Below are 21,280 nucleotides of genomic sequence, written 5' to 3'. Positions count from 1 at the left end.
GGAAAATAACCTGGGAGTGGAGAGGAAGGAGGTTTCTTTGGAGGTGACAAAGTGAATGTCCAACAAATGCCAGAGCAAACAGAAGAGAGGACAAGGCTCTCCCCTCCTGCAACCAGACATATACTCTTGTCAGCTCAGCTGCCAGCAGGACTGCAGTGGGAGTCAGGAGAGGAGAAAAACACCATCAAAAATTGAACAAACAGCTCCTGGTACTGTAACAGAGGTCTAAAAAACCCACAATGGAGACAGCTGCCCCTTAATGCAGCCAGCCTACAGCTGCCCCTGCACACAGCCAGCCTACAGCTGCCCCTGCACACAGCCAGCCTACAGCTGCCCCTGAACACAGCCAGCCTACAGCCAGCCTACAGCTGCCCCTGCACACAGCCAGCCTCTGCTTGCAGCAGCACTAAGGCTGCTTTTGTGGTCTTCCTGCCCATTTTCATTCTCCAGGAGCCTTTCACCCAGCATGCAGCAGGATTCTCAAAGACTATGCAAGCAGCTGATATAACGAGATCAAAATCTGTGATCTCCAGAAGGGTCACTCAGATGAAACTGCAGAGGCAGAGCTCAGGAGACCCCTCTGCTACTGTCACCACCAGTGCCCAGTTCTCGAGTTTAACTCAAAACCACAGAAAAAGCTGCAAGAGGCTCAATATTCTCCAATTGCTACTGAAAAAAAACAGCTTTGGGATGAACAACATGGAAAAGTTTGGCTTGGCAGTTTGGAAGCAGTGGGAAGAACACCAGCAGAAGAGAACAGCTCTGACATGGCTGATGGGGCAGTAATGACCACTGCAAAGTCCAAAAGGCAAATCAGCTTTGAGTGTAAGCAGGCACAGTGCTGCTGCAGCACAGAGATGCTGTGGATTCTCCTTGAACTTGGCAGTGGGACTGGATATCTCCTGGGGGTACTGGGGAGCACCAGAGGCGATGCAGAGATCAGCTGCAGATCCACAGCCTGTGCCACTCGCAGCATGCACCAAGGGGACTGTGCAGCTAAAAGAAACTTCATGGAGCCTCCTGAAGTAGCAGAGCTATCCAGGACACCTACACCACAGGGGCCTGTCAGAGCAGACTGCTCCATGTCCCCTGGCAATCAGCTCTGTGCAGGTCCTCACTGTGCCTGGAGCAGTTTGCTTTGCTGTGCTCTAGCTGAAGCCATGAGGAAGGATATAAGGCAGCGCTCTCCGTCAGGGTGTTCCAGACGATGGGCAGGATCTGCTGCATGGATGAAACCATGTGCTTGGGATAGTTCTTCACAAGTGCTGTCACAGCCTGGAGGAGAGAGAGAATCAGCAGATGGGGAAAAGCATTAACAAGGGAGGTAGGGCAGCATCTTCCTGCCACCATGGCAGTGCCCTCACCTGTGCCGTGACAAACAGAGCCCTCCTCCTATCGACTCCTCTGCAGGGGAGTGAGGGGCAGGGCAAGACTCACAGACTGACAGAACACCCAAGACAAGCTGAAGGTTTTGTGGCAAGGTGCAGACTGCTGTCAGAAGCAGATGTCCACCTGAAGCTATCTCCTCCCAGAAAATGAACTCTGCTACCAAGTAAAACCAGATCACAGCCCACTGCCCACATCTCATCACACATCTATCTGCCCACCAAGGGCTGCAGGTGAAGACACCACCCAGACCAACTCCCTCACCCATTTCAGCTGCAGACACAGGCAGCTCTGCAGCACTGGGGCTGTTAGGGAGCAGCTCTACAGCAGACTGTGCCTAGGATTGCTGAAGTCTGGAGGAGACTGAGAGGTCTTAACGTCTATAAACACCCTTCTCAGTGGTCAGCAGCAATAAGACAAGGAGCAACAGCCACAAACTGGAACATCAAAGGTTTCACCTCAGCATGAGGAGGAACTTCTTTACAGTGAGGGTGATGGAGGCCTGGAGCAGGCTGCCCAGAGGGGTTGTGGAGTCTCCTTCTCTGGAGACTTTCCAAATCCACCTGGAAGCATTTCTGTGCAAACTACCCTAGGAGGATCCTGCTTTGGCAGGGAGGTTGGACTGGATGATCTCTGGAGGTCCCTTCCAACCTCCAACGTTCTGTGATTCTGTGATCACCCTGACTCAGGGCAGTCCTCCACAGAAGATGGTGTCCAGGACTGCTGAAATGATCACCGTGACTCAGGGCAGTCCTCTCCTCTCACGGCTTGGTCCCTGAGTCCACCTCCCAGGCACCATCTCCTCCTGCAGGGGCACAGCTCCAGTTATTTTATCCTGGTTACAGAAGTACCCCTCAAACTGCCTGGCAGCTCCTACAAGACACGTGGAGATCAGTTTGTATCTGCTTAATCAATACTAACCTCAAGCCTGTTTGTCCAGTCTGTGTGTTTGTAGCACTGGGAGTGTTAACAGAAATCAAATCATAATTCATCCTCCAGAAAAAAAGAGCTTTCTGCTGCTGGTACTGCAGCCACTGTGCCTGCTCAGAGTGTCTCTGCAGCCAGAGATATAACCCAGACACAGAATGGGGCTGGAAGGTGACAGACAGCACAGCGAAGACCTGCTAAAAAAACAGCCTCATCAAGTAAGAGGCTTCTGCAGGTGCTGGCAGAGGAGCTGAGCCTCACCCACAGGGCAGCTGTAAAGCCTGCCCACAGCTGCAGAGCCTGCCCCACAGCTGCAGAGCCTGCCCCACAGCTGCAGAGCCTGCCCCACAGCTCCAAAGCCTCCCCACAGCTCCAAATCCAGCCCCATAGCTCCAAAGCCTGCCCCATAGCTGCAGAGCCTGCCCCACAGCTGCAGAGCCTCCCCACAGCTCCAAAGCCTGCCCCATAGCTGCAGAGCCTGCCCCACAGCTGCAGAGCCTCCCCACAGCTCCAAAGCCTGCCCCATAGCTGCAGAGCCTCCCCACAGCTCCAAAGCCTGCCCCACAGCTGCAGAGCCTGCCCCACAGCTGCAGCTAAAGAGACCTGCTCTATGTGACTCTGCCGTGGGCCCCATGTCAGCTTCTCTAAGCTGTCTTGCAGCAATCACTGCTGGAGTGCTAAGAGCTCTTCAACAGCTCTGCACTCCTAACAATCAGAGGCTGCACTTGCAAGTTCTCCACTCTCCTGCAGTGCAAGCCATAAAAGAGAGCACTCTGGGCTGCCAAATGGTGCATTTCACCCCCTGGCCTCTCGCTCTGTCTACTCCCACTGCTTGCTGGAGCTAAAAGAGCTGCTGCAGAGATATCCTCCTCCTCTCCTCCTCTGGCAGCCCCCCCAGTCTGCTCCACAGCATAGTAAACTCTCCAAGAAAATCCTTATCCACTTCTTCTCAGTCAAGCTGCTCCCCAGGCAGGTCATTTAGTGGCCAAGCCAGGCAGTAACTCACTGCCCCCAGCCTGAGTCACTGCACAGACACCAAGAGTGGTGTCCAGCTGCTCCACAAGCAAATATCCAACCACATCCCCACTAATTGCTCAACACCTCCTTAAGGCCACTGCATTAAAGCCTTTCTGTGCTTCACTTCCTATTTGTGTCTTCAGACAGAGAAGGAATGCCCCAATTTGTGGGTACAGAGCTTACAAGAGAGCAGCAGGAGCAGCCAAAGCTGAACGTTCAGTAGGATGGAGCAGGTGCAGGGCAGGCAGCTCAGACACGTGGGAGGTTTGCCCCCAAGCCATGGCTGCCACTTTGTCTTCCACACAAGAGTGAGGAGGGGGTGGTTAACTATTTTATGTCACTAACTTCTTGTTCCAGCAGCAGGAGGAATAGAAACCCAAACTCCTGTGCCTCACCCAGCCTGCTGAAAGCACAGGGGTTACGTGCAAGGCTCTGAGACACTGCAGCTGTGCTTAACTGCTGCCTGGGATGCAGTCACTGCACACCAGGCTACAGAACCATGGAGCTGCTGGCATTGGAAAAGTGCTCCAAGATCATCCAGCCCAACCAGCAACCCAACCCCACCATGGTCACTGAACCATGGACCCAGGTACCATGGCCACAGCCTTCTTCAACACATCCAGGTATGGGTTCTCCACCACCTCCCTGGGCAGCCTCTGCCTGTCCCTCACCACTCCTCCAGCAAAAACTTTTTCCCTCCTCTCCAACCTAACCCTGCCCTGGCACAATTTCAGGACATTTCCTCTTCTCCTATCACCTGATATTAAGGAGCAGAACCCAACCCCCAGCTGGCTGCAGCCTGCTCTCAGGGAGCTGCAGAGAGCAATGAGCTCTGCCCTCAGCCTCTTCTCCAGGCTGCAAACCTCCAGCTCCCTCAGCTGCTTCTCCCCAGCCCTGCTCTCCAGACCCTTCCCCAGCTTTGTTCCCTCTCTCTGGACCTGCTCCAGCCTCTCAATGTCCTTCTTGGAGTGAGGGGCCAAAACTGACTCCAGCCTCAGCAGTGCCCAGTCCAGGGGCACAATCACTTCCCTGCTCCTGCTGCTCACAGCATTGCTGATCCAGGCCAGACTGCTGGTGCCCTTCCTGGCCCTCTGGGCACTGCTGGCTCCTCTTCAGCTGCTGTTGACCAGCACAAAGACCATTTTCAGATTCCCTTGCTATGGAATTTGCCTTCTCTCTCTTACCTGCCAGAGTCAATCACTCTTTCTCTCACAGCAATCAACAGTGGACAGCACTGAGATTTGGATTCAAGACCCCTTTAGGTGCAGTTTACTCCCTTAGACTCAGGTTCAATTCAGGACACTATCACACACCAGAGCAGTAAATGCCACCACTGCTGCTGCCTTCTAGTCCTCGTGGTTGAAAACATTTCTGTTGTGGCCAAGCTTCCCATCTGCTCTCAGAGCTCAAGGTACCAACTCCAGCTGATCACTGCTTCCAAACCTGCAACTACCCTGGGAAAGCCTGAGGACAAATTAACACCTGGTGCTCTGCCATGAGGTGGTCCAACCTGCTTCCTCTGCTAGCCAGAGCTGTCCCAGCAGGCCAGGCAGCTGTCAGCACTCCAGCACTGCTCCCTAAAGCCTCTGACCCCACCCTGCAGAGTGCCCTGCTACAGACAGCAAGGATTGCCCCTGACAACTCCACCAGCCTTGGAGTACAAAACTCCCTGGAGACAGGGAAGAAAAATATCATCTTCCTGGCATCTGCTGCACAGCACTGCAGCAGGGGAACAAAAGCCAGGGGTGAGTTTGCAGCTGGCTGCAAATGCACTCTGCAGCCAGGCTCAACCCTCTCCTCTGGTGCATCAGCATTTCAGGGGGTTCCTGTAATGAGCTCATCTGTAGAGCTGCCTTAACTAATTCCTAAGGGTCTCTTATTCCTGCATCACAATGGCTGTAAAATCCACTTTTCTGGCAGGGAAGGCAATTTATGGCTCTTTCACCTGAATCTTTTCCCTGAAGGAAATTGGGGTCATCAGCTCAGAAGCCCTAAGAGACAAAAGCCTGAATTGCCCTGAGTCAACAGCCAGAATGCTCAGCCCTTCACAAAAGCCTCCCACAAACCTTCTCAGCAGCATTCCCTGTTTAAATCCATACTGGTTTCCTGCTGCCATCAACGGCAGCCAGCAGCCAGCTCTGGATTCAGACCCAAATCCTCTCTTGTACCGCACCCAGCTAGCAGTGGCCACGGCAGATGCCCACATACCATGCGGGAACAGAGCAAGGACCTGATGACATCCCAAACACTTTCCCAGTCTGTCTGATCTTCCCAGACACTGCTGCTGTGCACCAGCACAGAGTGCAAACAGCCCCAGTTCCTGCAGGCACTGCTGGGTAAGGAACAAAAAGGCTGCAGAGTGCAAGAATGTCACAAGAGAACTGCTCTGTGGTTCCTCTCCCAACGAACAAGTGCCAGGACAAGAGGCAACAGCCTCGAGTTGCCTCTGGGGAGGTTTAGGTTGGACACCAAGGAACAGTTTCTTCCCCAGAAGAGTTGTTGAACCCTGGTCCAGGCTGCCTGGTGGAGTCCCCATTCCTGGAGGGGTTTCAAATCAATGGAGATGTGGTGCTGAGGGCCATGGTTTGGTGGGGACCTGGCAGTGCTGGGTTCAGGGTGGGGCTCAAAGGTCTTAAAGGCCTTTTAAAACTGAAATGATTCTGTGATGGTTAGAGTGTGTAGGCTGGAAGCTACTTCTGCTAGAGCTGGATGTTTAATGTGGACTCAGATTCTCAGCCACTCTTGAGCTGCAGCCTGTTCAAAACATGATCTCCTGCAGAGCAACCCAGATCTCCCTCTGCACCTCAGAGTTCCAACATCACTGTCCCAGGAGCCCCAGTGCACAGGGAATGGAAAGGAAAAAACCCACCAGTGGCACTCTCCCAACACCTGCAGCATCTTACCCCACTCCCTCTGCTGCAGCACAGCAGGGAACCAGCTCTTGCTGTCCTCAGTGTACCACAGGCCCTGCCTGAGAAGGGCCAGGCTGCCACAGCTGCCCTCAAGAGGACTAAGAGAACAAGCCCCATGAGAGGACTGAGCAGCTGCTCGTTGGTGTGCTGCAGCAAGACCCTCCCAGCAAGGGCTTTTCTAGCTGCAGGGCAAAGATGCTCATTAAGAAGCACTTTAGGTGCTTGCATTCACTAACTCCTCCCAGGCAGCCAGCAACAGACCAGGGGGACACAGTCTCAAGTTGTGCCAGGGCAGGTTCAGTCTGGATGTGAGGAGGAAGTTGTTGGCAGAGAGAGTGATTGGCACTGGAATGGGCTGCCCAGGGAGGCGGTGGAGTCGCCGTGCCTGGAGGTGTTGAAGCCAAGCCTGGCTGGGGCACTGAGTGCCATGGTCTGGTTGACTGGACAGGGCTGGGTGCTAGGTTGGGCTGTCTGATTCTGTGAGTCCTCACAGTCTTCTTCAGGGAACACAGCTGAAGGGCCCTGCAGCAGGCTGAGGACTGCTCACCCCAGCACACATGCAGAGCCATGGAATGTCTGGATCTGATTCTGCAGCTCATCTTTTTCAGCTCCTCTTTCTCCCCCAGTGCTGCATAGCACACTCCAGAGCTTCCCCAGCCACTGCAAGCATCTCTCACCCACACTGGCACTCTCATCCCCACACACTCAGCTGCCTCCACAAGGAGCTCTGCAATCCCATCATCTTCTGCCAGGAAGCCAGGGGAATACAAATTCTTCCCCTTTCTCTTTGGCAGAGATACTTTAGCATTAAAGAGAGATGGAAAGTTCTAGGAAAGCAGCTGCATGGAGCAAGCTTTTAGAACTGCACAGCAGCAGAATTCTGCAGAAAAGCCATTTAGTGTAGTGTCCCAGCAAGGCACATGCAGGCTGCCTCAGGTGAGTGAGTGACAAGGACACAGCTCCCTGGGGATTACTTCTTGGACAGCTCCCTGTGGATCTCATCACTGCTCTCTTCAGTAGAGGCAGAACAGTTCCTGTTCAATGCTGCATGGTTCTGGGAGCCAAAAATGTAGCTGGGCAGCTACACAATTCTTCAGCTCAGTGGTTTGTTAACACCAACACAACACTGAGGAGCACAAAGACAGAACTTGTTCATGTCCTGCTGAGGCCACATCTGGAACACTGTGTCCAGTTCTGGGCCTCTCAGGTCAAGAAGGACCTCAAGGAACCACAGGAGAGAGCCCAGCCCAGAGCCCCCAGGCTGCTGCAGGCAGTGAGCATCTCCCGTGAGGCCAGGCTGAGGCAGCTGGGGCTGGCAGCTGGCAGCAGAGCAGCCTGAGGGCTGCCCTCAGTGCTGTGCTCAAGCTGGGCAGGGCAGTGTGGGCAGGACGCAGGCAGGCTCTGCCCAGGGGTGGCCAAGGGCAGCACAAGGGGCACTGGGGGCAAGCTGGAGCAGAGAAGGTGGCAGGGGAAGAGGAGAGGAAACTTTGTGAGTGTGAGGGTGCTGGAGCCTGGAGCAGGCTGCCCAGAGAGGCTGTGGTCTCCTGCTCTGGAGGCTTTCAAACCCTCCTGGCTGTGTTCCTGTGTGCCCTGCCCTGGGTGCTGCTGCCCTGGCAGGGGCTTGGGCTGGATGATCTCTAGAGGTCCCTTGAGCCCATAACCTTCTATGATTCTGTATAATTTCCCTCTTCTCAGCATGAGCAACACCAGCAGAGGTGACAGACTCGGCTCTGCTCTCCAGCACTCCAGCAGGGCGCTGGTACCCAGCTCCTTCTCTGGCCAGGCTGAAGAACCTTACCTTTAACACTTCCATCTTAAAGCCACTGTCTGATGTGGGTCCATCGGGCATCTGCAGGGCCTGGACAAAGGCCTCGGTGAACTGCTGCACCACAGGGAAGATCAGGACTTTGGCTGCACCCTGCTTGTAACCAAGAGAAGCAGAGGTGAGCAGCCCAGCCAGGCCCCCACACGGCACAACAAAGCACTTGTCTGCTACAGAAGCAGAGGGGGTCTGGTGGTAACACTGCACAGTCACAGGGCAGACTTGTTTCAGGCATCAGGCTGGCTCCCTCCTCACGCTGGGAACTAAGCCCAGCCAAATGTCACCCTTCACAGCACACAGCAGAGACTGCTCCAGCACACACCCCTCCATCTACACTGATCACCTCAGGCTCTAGAGATGCAGACAATCCAGTCTGGAGAGTCTCAGGAGCAGCAAACATCCTCCTCCAGAGGTGCTTCCATTAGGTGAGATGAATCATGGCCTGCACCCAACCACCCAGACCCCCCTCAGTTGGCTGTAGAAGAAGCTTGAGGTGACTCCAGCAATCAGTGTGAGCCCTGCGGGTGGCATTTAGCTCCCTCCCCCAGTCCAAACAAGCTTTTTGGGAGCTGAGTATCAACAGCTGGCCTGAAGATTACCAGGATGATTCTTCCCTAGGAAAAGGCAGCATTTTTCCAGATGTCAAAGCAGAGGACCACAAGCAGCCCTTGGCAGAGCCAAGTGACACTGAACAAAAGGCATTCTGTTGAGGATATTCCTCCCAAGCCAGCTAAGGGCTGTGCTTAGATCAGCTGTCAAACACCACCTCAGCCATCTGCAGCAAGATTGCCTCTTTTTGCCTTTTTTAACCCAGCCAGATTTTCAGAGGAAAGGTTTTGTCTGGAAGGTAAAGAACACTTACAGCTCCCCTGCAGAATAAACAGTGAGGAGCTAGAGCAGCACCAGCTGCGTGGCACAGGTAACCTTGCATCTTCAAACAGCAGACAGAGCCACGCAGCAGCAATCATCCACTAGGCTGTGTCAGCCTTTCCTGACCTCACCCTCAAAAGCAGTTGAAAAGAGCAATTTTTGACTGGGGAACCCACTGGCAAAGGCCACATGGTTATGGCCATGGCCACATGGCCTTTGCCAGTCAAAACAAAATGCAGATGTGCTCAGACCAGACAGGAGACTCAAGTGGATGCTCTGAAATTTGGTTTGGTTTCCATCACCCAATTCTAGGAGCAAAGGGCTGGCATGTGCTAAAGCAGCCTGATGAACTTCCAGGAGCAACCCAACAGCCACAAAGTGCCCATCCAGCCCAGACAGCCAAGGCCTGGCAGCTCACCAGAGGGACCTGGAGACTGCAAGCTCTGAGGGGTTTCCAAACTAGGGAGTGTGACCTCCTCCCAAAGCTGAGTCTCCTTTCTCTCATCTCTCGACACACTAAAGGCCATCAGGAAAGGCAGGTGCCAGCACCAAGGCATGCATGCAAAGGAGGCAGTCAGCCACTTTACACCTCTTAAGTGCCACCCTCTCCCCAGAATTACAGCTGTCAGAGCATTCTCCAAGGTTTCATTTCCATATTGCCAAGTGTTTGGAACCTGACTCCATCTGAATTCAGAGCCTGATGTGCAGGAAGTTCAGCTCTTGCCTTTTCCAGCTCCTCCATGTTACAGATCATGTGGGCACAGGTGGTGAAGATCTCCACTGCTCGTGACCTGGTGCGGATGCCGTACACCTGGGGAGAAGGTTGCACAGCTCAGGGACACAGGACACCACTTCCCTTTATGTGCTTTTAACTGCAAGTGGGTTTGGCTTTAAAATGATTCTCTTACTTCATCATTGGCTGCAACATTTCTGTTGAAACATCATCTGCCATCAGCTGGAGACACTGACCCGATCCTTGCAGCGTAGCTCACGCCAGAGTACACCCTGACCATTAGAGCAGAGCTCCTCTGCTCCAAGGAACAGCTCCACTAAAGCCATCCAGAAACAATCTCAGAGTCAACTAGGGGTTGACCTGCTGAGAAGCAACTCCATGGACAAGGACCATGGAGTCCTGGTGGCCAAGAAGTCATCCAGGGGACAGCAATGTGCCCTTGCGGCCAAGGATGCCAACCATCTCCTGGGGTGCACTACGAAGAGTGTGGCCAGCAGGTCAAGGGAAGCTCTCCCCTTCTACTATGCCTTGGTGAGACCACATCTGAAGTCATCTGAAGTATTGAGTCCAGTTCTGGGCTCTCCTGCTCAAGAGGGACAGGGAACTACTGGAGAAAGTCCAAGGGAGGCTATGAGGAACATTGAGTGAGGAAGGGTTGAGAGCCCTGGGCCTGTTTAGTCTGGAGAAGACTTAGAGGGGATCCTGTTGATGTTTACAAATATCTGAAGTGTGTGGGTCAAGAAGGGGCCAGGTTCTGGTCAGTGCTGTCCTGTGACAGGGCAAGGAGCAATGGACACAAACTGGGACCCAGGAGGTTCCACCTCAACATGAGCAGAAACTTCTTTGGTGTGAGGGAGCTGGAGGCCTGCAGCAGGCTGCCCAGAGAAGCTGCAGAGTCTCCTCTGGATGTGCTCCTGTGTGCCCTGCCCTGGCAGGGGGGTTGGACTGGATGATGTGCAGATGTCCCTTGCCAAGCCCTAGCATTCTCTGCAGACCATACCTCTGCCATGGTGAAGATTTTGTACATCTCTGGCAGGATAACAGGAGCAACCAGGGGCATCTGCGTGTCTGTCACCTCCCGCGTGAACTCTAGAAAGTGGAGAAGGGAATTACTGCCACAGAGCAGTGCTGCAGGCAGCACCACAGCAGCCTCTGGGCAGCACTAAGAGCACTGGAAATGTGCTGATCTGTGCTGTGCTGGAGCAGTGCCACCTGGCTCACTCCTGGCAATCCTTGAAGGCAAGCTGAAAAATACAGAGCTCAATAGAGTGGACATCTGGAAAACTGGGTGTTGAAGCTGCTGAGCTGTAACTGTAGCACAGAACCTTCCTCCTCAGCTTTCATGACATCCACTGGGCATGCAGCTCAGCTGTGATCAACGAGCAGCAGGAGAAGAGAGGCAGCAAACTCCAATGTTTGGAGTGCAAAGCAGCAGGATGCTGCAGCGAGGAACAGCCCAACCTGCTCCCTGGTGCAGCTGCCAAAGCCCTGGCTCAGACCTACCTGTGAGCACCCTCATGGCTCCATGCACTGCATTCACATCTCCACTGACCAGCATCTCCATCAGGAGGTTGAAAAGCTCAGGCCAGGCCTCAGGCCAGTCCCAATGAGCTATGGCTGACACCGCATAAGCCACGCTGGAGCGCACCTTGCTGATGGACTCTCTCAGCCCGCTGGGGAGCAGCTCCCTGATGGCAACTTTTGCCTGGAGAGAAAACATCAGTGAGAAAAAGCAGATCCTCTGCCATAAAACAGTGCAACCAAAACACACTATACAAACAGCAGTATCCTGTCCCTGACTCCAGGCTGGGTTTACTGCCAGGACAGAAAAGCCCTGCACACTGCACCCCACCACTCCTGCAGGGACTCCCTCTGCACTCCCAGCTGCAGTGAGGACAGGATGCAGATATCTACATGGAAGACATCCAGAGCCTGCCAAGATAAATCTCAGCTCCAGTGTCAGGGACCATGTTTGCTTACTTTGGAAGGCTTTAGTAAACAAGGAGTAGACACCCAACCATGAAGGGACAGGAACAAAACCCCAGGACTTGTGAGGCATCATTCACAAGGCCTGTTTCAAGTAATCACCTCTGGATGGGATGTGAAAGAAGCTCCAGACAATAGTCAAAGTGGCAGAGAGTAGACTCTGTGGCCATTTTAGCTGCTGAAGAGTCCCACTGAGAAGACAGTTAATGAAACTCAGCAGATCTCTAAACTGCAAACTCTGTGATGGGAACACAGCCTTTCAGTCTCAAGCTGCAAAAAGCAGGATTCAGCAAGCCTCTGAAAAAGGGCTGCCAGAACCACCATTTGCAAGGCTTACAAAGCTGCCTCCCAGGCTCACTTTTAGAGCAGCAAAACCAATATGGCTGAGCCATTCCTACAGAAATTAACCCAAGCATCTCAAGTCTGGCTTGTTTCAAGCAACTGGAAATAGATTTTGAAGTGAAAACCAGCAGCAAACCTTGACTGAGGCCACTGATCCCAATCCACAAGGACACAGCCACTGAATATTCCTGAGGGTTGAAGTCTCTCAAAGGAGACAGCATGGTTTGGACCTTACCCTTTCTGTGGTCTCTGGAGGTCTGAACTTCTCTGACTGAGAACACCAGTGAGTCTCCACATACTGCTTCAAAATGACAGATGCCAGCTGTGAGAAGAGGTCAGCAATCAGCAACACATCTCACAGCTGCGGCGAGAGACACCCCTGACCAGTTTGCTCAGCCTCCTGTCCCACCCTGCTGCTTCTAGAGGGGCCAGAGGGGAAAGAACCCTACTGAAAGAGACAGAAGAGCAGCTGCTGCCGTAAAAGGTGAAGGAATGGCCATCGACTGAGCAGTGAAGGCCTGCACAGCACAGCTACGAGGCAGAAGCTTTAACTGCTCACCTCTAAAAAGGCACAAGACACAGACCACTAAGTGGTAACTAAGGAAACAGAACCTGAACTGCCTTTTCAAGGGAGAAAACACCGACAGAGAAAGCTGCTGCAAAGAGGAGCCACAGTGCTGCTTGCTGATGCCCATCGGCCCCATCCAGCACTGTCCCAGCAGCAGGTTTCAGTGCAAAAAGCACTGTTGTCCAAAGGGGCAGGAGTGTGACAGCTGAGTGGTGCTGCAAGGGAAAGCAAGGCTCTGAAGAACTGCCAAGGAAGAGAGAGGAGCAGGAGCAAAAAGCTACCTCCAACTTACACCTGCAAACACGAGAGAATATTTTAAACCCCGAGGAAACTGCCAGGGAATTGCCTTCTAGAGCCCCAGGAAAACTCACCTGCCGTATGGCCAGAGCTCCCTGGGGATCTACAGTCAGCTCTGCTAAGTGAACACCAAACTCTGGGAAAAGAGGGAAAGAAACAGAAGAATCAGTGTTGGTATCCTAACTTTTATTCCCACACAGCAAAACTCATCAGGATTTTTGGAGGAAGACTTCATACCAACTGAGTTACTCATACGTGGGAAGGAGGCAGCTGCACAGCGCCAGTGAATCATGAGCATGAACTCTTCCTGCTGCTCTCTGCACAAACTTCAGCTATTTTCTCAGCATCTTATTTTCTTTCTCTCGTGGGCAAAAGTTTTTTGCAAGGCAGGTTAATAGCAGGCACAGGATTTACTGCTTCCAATAACAATAATCTTACCTACAATGTGATGTCATTGATCAAGATCCTACACCAGGGAACAGACCACAGAATGGCTCAGGTTGGAAGTGACCTCAGCATCATCTACTCCAACTCCCTTGCCATGGGCAGGGACACCTCTCAACAAGACTTGGGTGCTCAAGGTCTCATCCAACCTGGCTTTGAACACCCACAGGGAAGAGGCAGCCACAACCTCCCTGAGCAACCTGTTCAGACTTTCACCAACTTCATATTGAAGAACTTCTTCCTCAGTTCCAGTCTAACTCTGCACTCCCTCAGCTTCAAACCATCCCCCCTTAGCCTGTCTCTAAACACCCTCAGCAAAGGTTCTTCTGCAGCCCTCTTGCAGGATCCCTTTAGGCACTGGCAGGCAGCTCTGAGGTCACCCTGGAGTCCTCTCCAGGCTGCACCCCCCCCGCTCCCTCAGCCTGTGCTCACAGCAGAGCTGTTCTAGCCCCTGGATCATCTTCGTGGCATCCTCTGGCCTCACTCTGGCAGCATTGTGTCCTGCTGGGGACACCAGAGCTGGAGGCAGATTTTGAGGTGAGGTCTGAGCAGAGCAGAGCAGAGCCAAGGGGCAGAATCCCCTCTCTTGTCCCGCTGCAGCCCAGCCAGTTTGCACAGACAGGGATTCACAGATGAGATCTGGGGGGAAGACAGAAGAGTGACAATCAGTAGACCCTTTTTGGACAGCCTGGGTTCATCCAGAGAGTAATTTGCAAGCATCGCTTCAGCTGTCCCAAATCACATCCCAACCAGCTCTGAGCACCTGCCCAAGCACCCTGACACCACAACTGCCTCTGCAACCACCTGGGCTCTGGAACCTTCTCTGGCAAGAAATTTCTCCTGAAAGCGCAAAAACTTCTTTTAGTTGCCAAGCAAGTTCTGTATCAAAGGCAAATTAAACCACTGGTACCCATCCTGCTGCTGGCTGAGCACAGGGAATAGAGGCAGGCAGAGCTGCTCTGGCCTGGCACACGCTCCAGGAACTCGCTTCCCATTGCAAGCTCAACTTCCACTTAGCTGCTAACTGGACTAAAGGCCAAGTGCAGGGTCCTGCAGCTGGGTCAGGGCAAGCACAAGCTCAAATCCATGCTGGGTAAGCAGTGGCTTGACAGCAGCATCAGGGAAGCCTTGGGGGTGTCAGTTGGTGCCAAAGTGCCCAGGAGCCAGCACTGGTCCCTGGCAGCCCAGAGGCAGCTGAGTGCTGGCTGCAGCCAGAGCAGGGAGAGCAGCAGCACAGGGAGGGGATTCTGCCCCTCTGCTCTGCTCTGCTCAGCCCTCACCTGCAGCACTGCCTCCAGCTCTGGGGAACACAGCACAAGAAGGGCCTGGAGCTGCTGAAGAGGGTCCAGAGGAGACCACGAAGATGGTCAAAGGGCTGAGAACCTCCCCTGTGGGGACAGGCTGGGAGAGCTGGGGTTGTTCAGCCTGGAGAAGGTTCCAGGGAGACCTCAGAGCAACCTTCCAGTACATGAAGGGGCTCCAGGAGAGCTGGGGAAGGACTTTGGACAAGGGCTGGGAGTGCCAGGACGAGGGACAATGGCTTTGAGCTGGGAGAGGGGAGAGGGAGAGTGGAGATGAGGAACAAATTGTTGAGGGTGGGTTGAGACTGGCACAGGTTGCCAAGGGAGGTTGTGGCTGCCCCCTCCCTGGAGGTGTTCAAATCTGGGTTAGATGAAGTCTTGAGCAAGCTGTGCAGGTGAGAGGTGTCCCTGCCCATGGCAGGAGGTTGGAGCTGGATGAGCTTTAAGGTTCCTTCCAACCCAGACCATTCTGTGGTTCTATGAATCTGCTGAAGAAATGCAACGAGGAGGATTTAGTTCCAGAGGCTGTGGAGCAGAAGGTGTGCCCTGAGGTCCCACTACCACAACCTGCTCCCATGGCCAGGTTAAAGCTGCTGACAGCATCCCTGACATGAACACACTGAAAATCCTTCACAAAAGCTCTGCCACTTCCCCCTCAGAAGCAGATTTGAGCACTCCCCAACTGTGGTGAGACGAATTTCTGCTGAGATCCACCTCACTGCTAAGAGGCTCTCTGGGTTGGGAGATGATTTCTTCTCCTGTTCCCCTGCTTACACTCAGCAGGCACTGCTCCCTCAACCCTTCTGCACAGACCATGTGTTTAAAAACCCAAACAAAGGAAACCCTCTCATCTGAGGAGCTGGGAGCCTCATTCCAAGGTATACTTAACAGAAGCTCCTCTTCCCTGCAGCAGCCACTTCTGCAGGAGCACTGGTCCAGAGGGTGGCACTGCTCATCACCCACGCTCTCAAGGGCTCTACATCAGCCAAGAGGCCAGGATGAAGCCAAAGCTCAGCTGCAGCCTTCACACCTGTTTACACACAGGTTCTGACCTCCTCCCTTCACACCCAGTGCTCTGCACTGAAGATCTCTGTCTCCATGCTTTGGGGCCAGCTCTCCTGGTTTCCAATGCCTTGCCAAAGCTGTGGTGCCATCAGCAGCAAACCAGGGGTGCAGATCTGTCTTAAAGCCCCTTTGGGAATGACCACAAGCCCCCAGCACCATCTCCACAGTGGGTTTTCAGCCAGCTCTGCACCTTAGAGGCCTTACAGCACTGTGCTCTGACTGATCATTGAATGGCTTGAGTTGGAAGGGACCTTAAATCACAGAATCATGAAGTGATAGGAGTTGGAAGGGATCTCCAGCAGACATCGAGTCCGACCCCCCCTACAAGATCACCTAGAGGAGGTCACACAGGAGCACATCCATGAAGGGCTTGAAAGTCTCCAGAGAAGGAGACTCCACAAACTCCATGGCTCCAGCACTCTCACACCACAGAAGTTCCTCCTCATGTTGAAGTGAAACTTTCTGGGTTGCAGTTTGTGTCCATTGCTCCTTGCCCTGTCCCAGGACCCCCCTGGAAGATCCTGGACCCTTCTTGGCCCCCATCCTTACGATACTGAGGAACATCACCAAGATGCCCTCTCAGGCTGCTCCTCTCCAGACTATCCAGCCCCAGGGGTCTCAGCCTTTCCTCATCACACAGATGTTACAGAGGCTTTACCATCCTCACACCCTCCACTGGACTCCCTCCATTATTTCCCTGTCCCTCTTGAGCTGGGGAGCCCAGAACTGGGTACAACACTTCAGATGTGGTCCCAGCAGGGCAGAACAGATGGGGAGGAGAACCTCTCCTGCCCTGCTGGCCTCATTCTTCTGAATGCCCCCAGCAGACCATTTGTCTTTTTGGCCACAAGGGCACATTGCTGTCCCATGGATGACTTCTTGGCCACCAGGACTCCAAGGTCCTTATCCATGGAGATGCTTCCCAGCAGGTCAACCCCTAGTCCATACTGGTGCTTGCTGGTGTTCCTCTCCAGGTGCAGGAATCTATCTCCACTTATCTTTGTAGAACCTCACCAGGTTCCCCTTTGCAGGCCCTCCAGCCTGGCCAGACCCCACTGAATGGCTCAGTTATCTCAGTCCAATTCCCCTGCCAGAGGCAGGGACACCTCCCACTAACCCAGGCTGCTCAAAGCCACATCCAGCCTGCTGCACAGATGAACACTGCTGTGGCCTCTACTGACCTCAGACCCCCACGAGCAGAGTTTGTTCGTTTAAGCAACGAGGCAGCTGTGCCACGGAGCAGAAATGACCTTTTTATCTTACAGGCACCAGCAAGCTCTTTAACTTGCTGCTCCAAGAGTCCTTTCCAGGGACTGCACCGACTGTGGTCCCTGCACAGCTCTCTGCCTCCCCTCTTCTCCAAAGACTGGCTTGTTGCTGTTCTCTTCCCAGCTGGATGGGAGCTTTCTACCTTCATCATGGGTAACTGCAGCTCAAAGCATCTTTTCCTAAGCACTTCCTTCACGCACTCTGTGGCTGTGAGCTACCAGAAACCAGAAAGGAAGCTTTTTATCCAAGATAAAGTTTGGAAACTCCAGAGGTGAGAAGTGTAAGCGGGGCCTGGCATGGGGAGCACTTAGCAAACATCTCCTCCCAGTTCTCCTCTCCACTAACCTGTTATGAAATGCAGCTCTCCTCCATCACCATCAAGCTCCAGCCACCACTGAACCAGTTTATGGAACCTCTTCACCTCCACCTTTTGGAGAAATGAAGCCAGCCCAAACCAAACACCAACAGGGCAGAATAAATGAGCAGGACACTTCAGATCCTGCCTTGGCCAGCACCAATTGAGTCCAGCTCAGGACATCTATACAGAGCTGGTTCAGGAGCTGCTACAGTACTCAACATGTCAGCAGCACCTACAGTGCAGAGCCGCATTAGCTGCTGTAACCATTCCTCCTGGGAGTCAGACACCACCTGTCCCAGAGCTCCTGATTTGATTTCCTTGTTAGAAATTCAGCTCAGTTAATCCATTCATGAGAGTTCCACACATTTCTGCCCACCACCATGTGCTGTGGTCATGCCTTGGACTTTGGGGTGTCAGCTGGTGACAAACTGCCCAGAAGCCAGCACTGGTTGGTGGCAACCCAGAGGCAGCTGAGTGCTGGCTGCAGCCAGAGCAGGGAGAGCAGCAGCACAGGGAGGGGATTCTGCCCCTCTGCTCTGCTCTGCTCAGCCCTCACCTGCAGCACTGCCTCCAGCTCTGGGGAACACAGCACAAGGTCCAGAGGAGGCCATGAAGATGATTAGAGGCTGAAGAACCTTCCCTACAGGGACAGGCTGGGAGAGCTGGGGCTGTGCAGCCTGGAGAAGAGAACACTCCAGAGAAACTTCAGAGCAGCCTTCCAGTGCCTGAAAGGGCTCCAGGAGAGCTGGGGAGGGACTTTGGACAAGGGCTGGGAGTGCCAGGATGAGGGACAATGGCTGTGAGCTGGGAGAGGGAGAGTGGAGAGGAGGAAGAAATTGGCTGCCCAGAGAGGCTGTGGTTGCCCTCTACCTGGAGGTGTTCATGGCCAGGTTGGATGAGGCTTTGAGGAAGCTGTGCTGGTGGGAGGTGTCCCTGCCCTGCCCATAGCAGGAGGTTGGCACTGGGTGAGCTCTGAGGTCACTTCCAACCCAATCCATTCTTGGATTCTATGCAGATCCTCCAGGAGCTCTCCTTCCACACAACACCTGAGTTTCAGGACATGAGTGCAGGCATTTCAGGAGGCACCCAAAGCAATGCAGAAGTCCCTCTCAAAGCCATAGGCTTTAGAAGGTGCCAGGAAGAAGCTGACCACAAGCAGAACATGTTGAGCTGGTGAAGCTCGAGTGAAGCCACAAGCTCCAAGCTACCACTGTACCTACATTGTCCTGACGTAAAAGGACAGCAAATTGCACCATGCCAGTGTCAGGCGAGGATGAGCAGGGCTTTAGAATGTCAAACTGTGTTGAGCCACCTGCTGCAGAGGGGAGACTGAAAGAGCTTTTTACAAGACCCACAAAGCCAATACTCATACCTGAGGTCAGGTCCACATCAAACCATTGTCTGTCTCCCACAAAGAACCAGCCCCGAACAAGCTGGAGAAGTCCCAGAGTGACACTTGAGGCAATCTGCCAAAGCCAGCACCACCTTCCCATCTCAGCCTCTGCCAACAACCAACCTTGCCCAGGACTGAGCCAAAGACACCTTTTCATGTGCAAGGTGTCACAGCATGAGCCACACTGGACAGCCTGAGAAGTGCCTTTTCTCCCTGCAAAAACAGCATGCAGGAACACAATCTGTGGACAGGCAAAAGCAATTCTCCAGCTTGGAGCTATTCATCTGCCCCCACTACATCTCCAGAGCATGAGAGCTGAGAGCTTGGAGACTCCTCCTGCCACCATAAACCACCAGATGTTACCTGGGATGTGCAGAGTGGTGCTGGGCAAGCTGGCACCAAAAGTGCCCAAGAGCACCATTCAGAGCAGTGTGTCAGACACTGCTCCTCTTCACAGGGCCAAGGTGTGATCCCTCCTGGGACATGAACCTCCCTCTGAGCAACACTCCCTGCTCTGGCATTCCTGGACATGACCTTCCAGAGAAGAGATCATTTGTATACACTATGGAATTATCCTCTGGCTGTATGATGTCAGTGATAACACATCAGCAGCACCTCCAGAGGTGGTGCATAAGGGCAAGAAGGGATGGATTGAAGCCTGAGGAGGGAAGATTTAGACTGGAGATGGGGAAGCAAACTTGACAGTGAGGGTGGGGAGACACTGGCACAGGTTGTTCAGGGAGGTCCACCTCCCTGGGGGTGTTCAAGGCCAGCATGGATGGGGCTTCGAGCAACCTGGGCTGGTGGGAGGTGTCCCTGGATGGTCTTTAAGGTCCCTTCCAATCCAACATTCTGTGAATCTATGATGTTACTTAGACTGACCCAACACAGGGGAATGGAAACACCAACCCCACTCCACTGGAGCAGGTCAAGAGTGGAGCCAAGTCAGACACAGGCACTGCAGTGCTGCTCCACAGCCCAGAGCTCTGCCAGTCACAGGCAATGCATTTATTGGTGTTCCATTAAAACCTGGAGGCAACAACTGCCACCAGGTGACTCCATCCTCCCCAGGGCAGGCAGCAATGCATCTCCCAGCCCCAGGCTGGCAGCTGGGGCCTGTTTCCACACTTTCTCAACAGACAGAAGATGTAGAAGTAGGGAAGAGACTGAGTCACTGTAGACATGTCTGGAAGGTGCTAAAGGGTGACACAGTAGGAGGGAACTGCCACCAGAGCTGGCATCCCATCTCCCTGCAGAACAGTCGCAGTCAGGCAGGAGGGGCAGCACAGGGCAGTTCTGCCTGCCCCAGAGGCCACCTCTGCATTTCTACCCACCCCTTTGTACCAGCACAGGCCAGCCCCACTGCCAGCCTGCTGCAGGGAGCTCAGCTGCGTCCTCACAAAGCCCTGCAGCAGACCAGCCTGGCTGAGCCGTGCCCAGAGCCTGGCAGCTGCTCACGGGAGGGTGAACTGCTCTGCTGGCTCAGCCTCCTTACACAACCCCACCTGCAAGCAGCTGCAGGACAGAGGGGAGGGCAGAGCAAGCACCCCCTCGGGAATCCTGCTGTCGAGAACCCCCTCAGGCAGCTGCAGTAGCCAATGCAGTGTTCACTGGTTCTGCAGTTCCTCCCTCCCGGAATGCCTAACTGGTTTTGAACCACTTCCACCTTTACTATCCAACGGAGGTGAGCTCACGGTTTACACACCGGCAGGAACAACTTCCTCTGGCTTGTTCCAGGCTTGTTTTCGTCTGATCTCAGCTTGATGAGAAGTCACAATCACTCCTCACTCTCCCTCTCTGTCACTTAGCATTTTCCAGGCCCCATCTCCACTCTCTCCCTGGCAGAAAAGTCACTTCTGAGCTCCTGAGAATCGCAGCTTCTCCACACCTCTGTGCTGCGTTTTCACCACTCTGCTCTACCCCCCCAAGAGCAGCAGGCCAGTAACGGCCCTGGGATCGCAGGAGCAGGAGGAATTTGTGTGGGGCTTTGTTCTCTGCTCCCTCCTTAACGGTCCACTGGGCTCTGGGAGCAGAGCAGTGAATGGGGATTTGCAGGAAACCCTCCACGAGGACAATGGGATCTCTTCTCCCACCTCAGCAGTGAGGACAGCCCACTGCTTTTTATCCTCCTCCCCCTCCTCTGCTGACCTGCACCCACCCTTCGCACACCCAGAGCCCACTCCTGTGAATTCAGGCTGCAATTTCTGCCACCAGTTCTGGCTCTGAGCAGCACTCCCAGCAGCTTTGCCACTCACTGTTCACTCTTTCCCACATGGCCTATGGAGCACTGAGCAGTGCAGCATCACATGGGGCTCCTGATTACCTCCCTGCAGAGTGAAGCACCATCAGTGAGCTACCTCTTCACCCCTGTAACCAACCAGGTCTCGATCCAAGAGCTGTCCACAGCAGTCTCATCTCTTCACAAACTTCCAGCAGGAGAAGGTTCCAAAAGCTTTCTGGCAGTCCCAGGACTCCTTCAACAGCTCTTCTGTTAAACACAGGGCGACTCTGCCACAACAGCCTCACGTCCCTGCTCTCCTCATTCCAACTCCTGACAGAATTTAACTCTCATGGGCAGTTAAAGCCACAC

The 21,280-nt window shown here is 53.8% G+C and overlaps 1 protein-coding gene across 1 annotated transcript in view; it reads right to left on the bottom strand.

Annotated features, from left to right (window-relative positions):
* Window positions 1-21,280, bottom strand: part of IPO9 (importin 9) — a 48,459-nt gene that overhangs the window by 23,791 nt on the left and 3,388 nt on the right. The window contains exons 2-8 of the mRNA XM_064173631.1: window positions 12,935-12,996; window positions 12,231-12,317; window positions 11,171-11,372; window positions 10,668-10,756; window positions 9,659-9,745; window positions 8,041-8,160; window positions 1,175-1,275 (exon numbers count right to left, since the gene is read on the bottom strand). Of these exons, the coding sequence (XP_064029701.1) occupies window positions 1,175-1,275; window positions 8,041-8,160; window positions 9,659-9,745; window positions 10,668-10,756; window positions 11,171-11,372; window positions 12,231-12,317; window positions 12,935-12,996 (748 nt within the window). The remainder of the gene's footprint in view (window positions 1-1,174; window positions 1,276-8,040; window positions 8,161-9,658; window positions 9,746-10,667; window positions 10,757-11,170; window positions 11,373-12,230; window positions 12,318-12,934; window positions 12,997-21,280) is intronic.

Source organism: Pogoniulus pusillus, chromosome 39 (assembly GCF_015220805.1).
Source record: "Pogoniulus pusillus isolate bPogPus1 chromosome 39, bPogPus1.pri, whole genome shotgun sequence".
NCBI classification, from domain to species: domain Eukaryota; kingdom Metazoa; phylum Chordata; class Aves; order Piciformes; family Lybiidae; genus Pogoniulus; species Pogoniulus pusillus.
The sequence above is the reverse complement of the archived record's forward strand: the minus strand, read 5'-3'. Positions and strand labels throughout refer to the sequence as shown.